The 7,976-nt window shown below is 61.2% G+C and overlaps 1 protein-coding gene across 1 annotated transcript; it reads right to left on the bottom strand.

Annotated features, from left to right (window-relative positions):
* Positions 1-4,835: 4,835 nt before the first annotated feature.
* BKCO1_860001 (c2h2 conidiation transcription factor) lies at positions 4,836-6,018 on the bottom strand (the record flags this gene model as incomplete). The annotated part of the gene is made up of 2 exons (XM_020279608.1): positions 4,836-4,951; positions 5,010-6,018. The coding sequence occupies 2 exons, from the start codon at positions 6,016-6,018 to the stop codon at positions 4,836-4,838; spliced, it is 1,125 nt and encodes a 374-aa protein (XP_020125503.1).
* Positions 6,019-7,976: the final 1,958 nt, after the last annotated feature.

Genomic DNA, 7,976 nt, shown 5'->3' with positions numbered 1-7,976 from the left:
GACAGTGGCAGCGCGCGCCGGCCAGAACGCCAAACGCTAGGCGGGTGGAGGTCTAGCGCCACCGAAGCCCGCCAGCCCGCCGCCAGCCAGCCCGCCCGCTCCAAAACGCAGTGCGGCGGAAACTGCTCTCTCTCCTCCCCAAGCCTCCGAGCGCAAGCCCGATGTAACCCCACTGCCGGCCCGGGGCCTACGAGCGCAAAAAAAAAAAAAAAGGCGCTGGTATCCATCAGCCAGCCTCGAGCGCCCGCTCCGCGCGCCGGTGTTCGGAGACGCGAGGACAAAAATAATAATCAATCAAGAAATCGCGATGGCTTGCTCGAGAGGGCGTTAGGTAGCAGCACTTTTGGGCCGACAGACACGCCGAAGAACAAGAAGCAGCCCCGGCACACAAGCGGGACCGCGACGACTAGCGGCGCCGGCGGTGCGGAAACAACAGTAAAAGAAAAGGAATCGTGAGCAGAAGAGTTAGCAGCAGTGGAAGGGGCAAAAAAGTGATCAATCTCATGAGCGTTACACCAACCCTGCCTTTTGCACTGCAGTAGCCATGCAGCAACCCAACCCCCCTCCTCCCCCCTCCCCGACCCACGCCTGCCAAGAGCCAGCAGCCATCATTTTCTCCCGTCCCGGCCAACCAGAGCGTCCGCCACCATCGAAACCCAACCGCCCTGCCGCCGGCCTCCCATCTGACCCGACGACGGGAATAGCTTTGCTTTGCAGCGGAGCCCACCCCTCGAGTTGTTCAGCCGTCGCTTCTTCTTCACCGTCCTCATTCTGCCTAAATGCCCGCCCTCTTGCCCCCGTCCATTGGCTCGTCTGTCCTATCCGGCCAGCAGTGTACCTACGGTATTCCAGCAACTCAACCTGCTGACCTCCTCCCGTCCCCATCTGTTGTTGTTGTTGTCGTTCCCCGTCCCCCCGGTCCACCCACCCCCCGTCTCCGTCCCCGCCGGCGCGCCGCACCACCACCCCCTGCCCTTGACCGCAGCCGGTAAGGAAGGAAAGCTCTAACCCGGAGCCACACACCCTCACCTCCCCAACCAAGCAGCCGTTCCCTCCCCATCCATGCCTGCATGAACAACCAAAACGTAGCCTGCAGCAGCAAGATGCGGCGGCGGTGTGCAACGTGCTGCACACCGGATCTTCTGGCCCCGTCATGCGGCAAAGTAGCAAAGTAGCAAGTAGCAAGTCCCATGCAATCTTTCGCATGGCGGCAGACTGGCATTCCGCATCTTCCGCTTCCTTTGCATGCATGCATGATGCACCGCCGCACTCGTCTCTCCCTCTTTTCTGCTGCTCTCTCTCTCTCCCTCTCTCTCCTTTATCGTGCATGCCCTTTTTTACTTTTTATTTTGTTTGCGTCTATGGTTGCACTACCGCTAACGCAGCTAATCTCTGCGGCGCGGCCGGTCAAAAAAAGTACAAGTGTAGCGTTTTTTAACGTGTGTAGTTGGTAATAGAAGAGCTTAGTCACGCACTATGTTCGTAACCCTTCGATATCTTCTGCAAGAACTTGAATAATTCCAGTAGAAAGAGAGAGAGAGAGAGAGGGTGCGTGTGTGTGTCTATGCGGGTGTGCATGTGCCCGCGTTTGTGAACACATTGACTTTGCTTGAGCCGCGTAACAGAAGCAGTAGCAAGCAGCAGCAGCAGCAGTAATTGCACTAGCGCGGTTGGCATGGTCAAAAAGCAACCTGCAGCATCGAATCAAAAATTTCCACCCCCCTCTCACAAAAGAAAATGAGCGCACGTGCCGCAGCAACAGCCGTCCGCACCTGCAGCAGCAGCAGGCAGCGGCAGCAGGTGCTTCTTGGATTTGCTTTGCTTCCAACATCCTTGCAACTGTTAGTTGGTTAGCCCGGATTAGCTAGCTAACTAGTATGCAGTATGCAGTCGCCCCCCTCCTCCTCCTCAGGGAAGCGCGTCACGGGAGAAAGACTCCAAACCATGTTTTTTTGCAGACGACGTCAGCAGCGGCGGGATTGGGAGGAGGAAGGAAGCCCCATCGACTACCGAGGAGATGACTATTAGATGACGGAAGCGGCGGGGAGCAGCCGCAGGCAGAGTAGTTGGTTAGGGTCGTACGGGAAAAGCAACACAAGAAAGAAACTTGGAAGGCTAAGCAACTGGGGCGACCCAAGCACGTTACCCGTGCTGTCTGGCGGCTGGCATGCACGTTAGCGGCGAACGTCTGATATTCAGGGTCTTCCGGCATCGTCTGGCAGGCGTCTTGCCGGTTGGCTGACGGCGCGGGGGTGTGATGATGAATGGGGTGGCTGGATGCAGCAGGCAGGCAGGGCAGCAGTGGTGGTAAGAAGATCCGGCTCGTGTCGTGCGTTTCGTGTCATGTCGGTCGGTAGAATTTTCATCTTCCAATCTGCTAGTGCACTCCCAGCCAGCCTCCCGCTTGGCCATTGAGCATGTGTTTGGTGAACGTGGTCGGGGGTGTGGTGAGAGGGACAGTGAGTGAAGAGGGTGGGAGGGATGCCCTAGCTCCGCCCGCAGATGCGCTTACGCCAGCCGAGCTGCGCCAAGCTGCGCCGCCGACGCCATAGCGCGTGGACTGCCCGTAGAGAAGGGGAAAACGAGACGCACCCTCGAACGTCTTGTCCGTCTCCCATCGCAACGGCAACGAGATGGAGCACGGCGGCTAGGTGCACATGCGTCGACGCCTTCCGAGAGGAGGCGAATATTCGCAGCAACGAAAAATAAAAGGGCCGTTAGGGATGACGACGGCCGTCCAGGCTCTCGTGCAATTTCCCTGCTTACTTTCGTGAAGATGGAGCGCTTGAGCGATTATGACGGATGGTGCCCTCTTGTTGCTCGTCTGGAGGCTGCACGCGAATCGTGGGTTTGGCTGCTGGGTCCGCTCGTGTTTGGTCCAGCTCGGCCCGCGAGTGGTGGGCAATATGTGGGTGAAACTTCCGCCGCCCGGCGCATACGCGATTCCGAGCCTGCGGGAGGGCGTTGGGGTGTGAAACCTCGTGTTGCAATAAAACAGCAGTAGGGTCAGCTTCGTATACTCGAGGTCGAGTTTCTGTTTGATGTCGGTGGGTGCTGGTGGGTAATGTCGCGGGTGGGCAGAGGCGGGTGGGAATTGCGTGTGGGCTGGCCAGCGGAACGGCGGGCGGCCGGGGGGGCTGTGCTAGTGTGTGTGCGGTGACGGTACCTGATAGGCACGGAGCGGAAGACACAGGGTGGCCAAGATTATTTCCAACTGGCCGGTTGCATTGGTGGGCACTGGGCACTGGGCAGGCGCACGTACTCGCGCAGCGGCCAGCGCGCAGCAGGCGCAGGTGGGAGGTGGGCCGGCCGTTGCGGCTGCGGGCAGGTGCGAGTTGCGACTCGTCGCCGCCGGACAGTCCGCCAGTTGCAAGGCCCTCTGCAGTTGAAACGCGTCGGTACGAAGCCAGAGGGCAAGACGAGGCTGAGCGTGTCGACGAGCAAGGAGGGTCCGACGTTAGGGGACGACTTAGGAGGTGTTGCTCGAAATAGCAAGTGCAAGCCCGTCAGGCACCCAGAAACCGGTCAGAAGAAAGTGGAGTTGACGTGCTTGTCCGCCGCGCTTGGTCGCAAATGCAAGTGATTGCAATGATTGATTAGTCGATTGACGCTGGGGCGCCATCGTGGCGCCAGCCGTTGATGTCTTTGCGCTTCAGCGGCGCCGCCGCCGCCGCCGCCGCCGCCGCGCCCGCTCCGCGCATGTGGGCTCCGTCGCCGGAAGGCGTGGAGAGAGACCAGAGGGCGCCCCGGCGCTGGCGGCTGGCGGCTGGCACACGAGCTGCGCTGACGAGTCCCAACGAGGCGAGGGGGGAAGGGGTGCATTCGTGCTGGGCGCCTGATGTAGCCCGCCGGACAGGTAGGGAAATTGTCAGATTAAACCCGAAACGACTGGCCAGGGCAGACTATGCACGCAGCCCCGGCCGACGCGGTAGGTGGTAGTCGACCACGAGAGAAGGAAGGAGAGCAGTGGAACGTGCAGTGCAGGAGTTGGAGCTTTGCAAGAGTATCCTTCAGTATTATTCGTTGAGCGAGCGTCGTGAGCCTGCAGGCGGCGAGCTCTCTATCGCCGCGCCGCAGCTCCATGCTAACGCCCCAGTAGCTGTAACTAGCTGTATAGTATCCTCCCAGTAGTCCGTCCATACAAACACCAACCAGCCCATCCGGCTCCGTATGCCAAACCCGGTGCTTCCTATATCGTACAAGGGACGCGCACCATAACCCTGAGAGAGATCCATCCTAATGTACGGCTCCAGCAGCGCCCAGGCTGACATGAAAGCGAGCGACCGCCGTGTAGAGACAAGGCGTGCAAGTTCATCGCCGGCAGAAAGAGACAAATGAAAACGGACCTCAACGAGTCGACGGCAGTATTAATACAATGGTAAAAGGAAACCCCGTGCGTATGTGAAGGTCCCAGAAATGGACTCTGCAGTAAACCAGTCATGTGAACGCCTTTCTACAATCCCACCAGTTAACGCCGGCCTGCTTCCCATGCTCCCGGCTCCTCATACACGTGAGAATTGCCGCAGAGGCAAGGCAAAAAAGAAAAGAAACCATACACCATGGGGTATAATAAGTAGCGACCGTCTAGAAGATGAACGGTGTCTCTCCTGGATGTAGAAACAGAGGAATGGAAAAAAAAGTTCGCAAGAGAAAACGCGGAAGCGGGATATCTCGAGAGGAAAAGACACAACCGCAGTGATAACACTTTTGAGAAGAAAAAAGGTATCAGACAGGTCCGAGACAGATTGGCACAAAGCTGGGTGCTCGACTGAACGCCGTGTCGCGAAAAAACCGTGATCCGAAAGGCGCGCAAAAGTGGGTTCCGTAAGAGGCAATCAGTTCTCCTCGGGAGACGGCTGGTCGCGCTCGCCCTTGTGGACCTTCCTGTGTCTCCTCAGGTTCGAAACGACGGAGAAATGGCGACCACAGCCCTCGACCTCGCAAGCGAATGCTACTCCTCATGTTAGTCGCAAGTAAATTGGAATCAGTTGGGTATGGACATGACTCACGCTTTTCGCCCGTGTGACTGTACATGTGGGTCTGCAGGGAGCTTGGGCGCGTGAATCGCTTATCGCAAACTTTGCACTTGTGCTTCTTCTGCGAACTCGACGAGACCTTGGAGCTGAACTGGCCCATCATCGACTGCGGTGCCGGGGGCAGGTTGGTGCCGACCAGGGCGGAGGGCCTGGGGAGCGTCCTCGACGACATGTCGCCAACAGACTCGGAAGCGGAGCTGTAGTCGGTCACGGAGGAGTCGGCAACGGAGCTGACGGAGCCGTTGTAGTAAGACGGGTAGGTGCTGGCGGAGGAGATTGAAGAGTGTGCAGAGTGGGTGGCGGGGAAGCCGTAGGAATCGGTCGAGGAGCGCGGGTTCTGGTTGCCGTAGATATTCCGGGGGGTGATGTCCTGGCTCATGGCGACCATGCCCCGGCTGGCGTCGAGTGCGTCGTTGAAGCTGCTGCGCTGCTGCTCTGCGTTCATCCTGCTCAAATGGTCAGCCAGGGAGCTCTGGCGGTAGTCGGCGGTGGCGGAGGAGGGTACTAACGGCTGCGAGGGCCGGCGGGCCATGTCTTGCTGGTAGTTGTATGCGGGGGCGGCTGCCCTGTTGTAGTCCATCGAGTACTGCGGCGCCGAGGTGGGCGCGTACGAGGGAGCAGTGGGAGAGGCGGAAGCAGCGTAGGTGGCCCCATACGGCCTCGAGGTGTTCATGAGATCTTGCGACATGCCAAGTGAGTTTTGCTGTTCGTACATTCCATCTGAGAGACAAGTACCTGCTCCGAGAGAAGGCGCGCTGACGGGGACGCTGGAGTAGGGCAGGGAGACAGTGGTCGGGCGGACGGGCGCCGAGGTGGTGGTCGCCATGGCGGGCGTGGAGCCAAGAGTGGTAGGGTACAGTTGCGGCGGCGCCGTCGCGGCGGACACCCACGGGTTGGTGAATTGAGGGCCGGGGAAGCGCATCGTGTCAAAGCCCAGGCCGTTCACCTGATGCTGTTGTCGGTTGTCGACTGCCATGGCCATGGTCGGGGAAGTAAGGGTGCGAGATATGTATCGCGGCGTCGAGAGACAAGAAGGAGTGGAAGAGAGCAAGACGGTTCCGTGTAGCAGGGTGAAACACAGGTCCAGTAAGGTTTGCGAAACGTGGAGGAAGACGATCACCTCGCACGACGATACGCGGGATCAGCGGAGCTTTTGAAGGTGTCGACGGCGGACAGGAACCCCGGCTTGGGCGGACTGCCGTTGGGGGCAATGATATGCTCTTGGGAGTGCCGATCTTGGGGCCACGCTGGACGGACCCAACCGCTTCGACGGGTAAGCTCAGGGCTCGCGGTATGACGACGGTCGAGAGGGTGGCTGTTTCAGGTGTGCCCTGAGTGTGGGGAATGCGTGGCGGACAGCGCGCGAGGAGAAGTCGCAACAAAGGAAGCAATGATGCGAAGGGAGGCGACTGTTGCGGCGAGTGATGATCGAGTACTTAACAGCTTGGGAGCTGGGTTTGATTTGGGGGGGTCGCGTGCGGCAGGAGGAGTGCAGATCGGAGGAGTAGAGGGGCTCTGGGAGGCGGGCCGTTTGGCAGATAATAAGTTTGGCAGCGCAGCGGTGCGATGGCCGTGGGAGCGGTTGTTACGTCGTCGCTGATGACATCGTAGGGACCGCGCACAAGCGAGCGGACAAGAAAAATGGCTTGAAGCCACCGCAGTCGGCGCCTGCGGGGTCCCTGCAACGCGCGCCGGGCAGGCCAAGCGCTGCGCGCCCGACATCCCTGCCCGCTGAAGTGTGGGGGAGACAAAGCCCGCGACTCAGGCCGCGCTAGAGCAGCAATTAGCACCACCGCGCGCCCTGGCCGGGCGCTGCCCCGCGCGCTCACGCGCCCAATGGCGGCGTGCGCGGTGGGCCGCGCTGCTCGAACGGCGGATAGGGCGTGAGGCCGGGGGCACGCTTCGGGCTAGCGCTATCTGTGCCCTCCTGAAAAGAGACACCAGCGGCCGCAAACAGTGCGTGCGGCTACGCCTCTAGCAGCGCACGGGCGCGCCAGTTAAATCTCCGGCCCAGCGGCGACGCAAAGGACGGGGCTCTCGTTTTGCGCGGCATTCCTCATGCTGCGCCGCCCTCCCCCAGCTCTGCGCGGCCCACGCAGACGGCCAGCGGGCGCCGTTGGAGCCTGGAGCCCCTGATGCTCCCGCTGCGCATGGCGTGGGTTTGGTCGCGTTTGATCGCCTGGCGGCACGGCCGCCGCAGCAGTCACGAGCCGGTGGCCCGCGCAGCAGCTTTAATCTCAATCTCAGCGGCGGCAGGGGGCGCGTCCGAGCGAGGAATGCGGGACGGCCAATGGGGCCCGCGCGAAACGCAGGACGGCGGCGAGCTGCCCGGGATGCCTCATTTCCTGCTGGGAGACGTGCCTGGCGCCCGCGAGCCTGGCGGTGTGCGTCGCGCGGCCGCGGCCAATCACGCCGCCGCGCGCGCGCGCTGCTCGAGCCGTGGTTGCGCGGGTGGCAGCGAGCTCTGGTGGTGACGACGCTGCAGTAGCGCCGAGCAGCGTCCCTACTCCACACGCCTAGTGACGCCTGCTGGCTGGCGAGCCCTTGCCTTGCCCCGGGGGCGCTCGCGGGCCCCTCCCTCACCTGCGTCGCCATGTTCGTCATAACCTCACCCTCGTGCGCGCGCGCTGGGCCAACGGCGATAAGTGGTGGCTCGGTGGCTGCTCTGCCGGGCGTGCTGCGCTGTCCGCTGCGCGATGACGCCACGCCCGCCCTGCTGGGCCGCAGCCGTCTCACGTCCACGCCTCTGCGCAGGCTGACTCTGGCGCGCGCTGAGGCAAGCACGGCCGTCTCGGCCAGCAGTATGCTTGAGGAAAGCGGCCTTACGTCACTGCCGCGCTGAGACAGATGACATCCATCATTTTGCATTGCAATAATGTCCCCTCTGCTGGCCGTCTCCACCCGCTGCACCCTGCGCCCACGTTTCAACCAAGCCCCCCC

The sequence above is a fragment of the Diplodia corticola genome (assembly GCF_001883845.1).
Source record: "Diplodia corticola strain CBS 112549 chromosome Unknown scaffold86, whole genome shotgun sequence".
Taxonomy (NCBI): domain Eukaryota; kingdom Fungi; phylum Ascomycota; class Dothideomycetes; order Botryosphaeriales; family Botryosphaeriaceae; genus Diplodia; species Diplodia corticola.
This window is presented reverse-complemented; position numbering and strand designations above follow the sequence as displayed.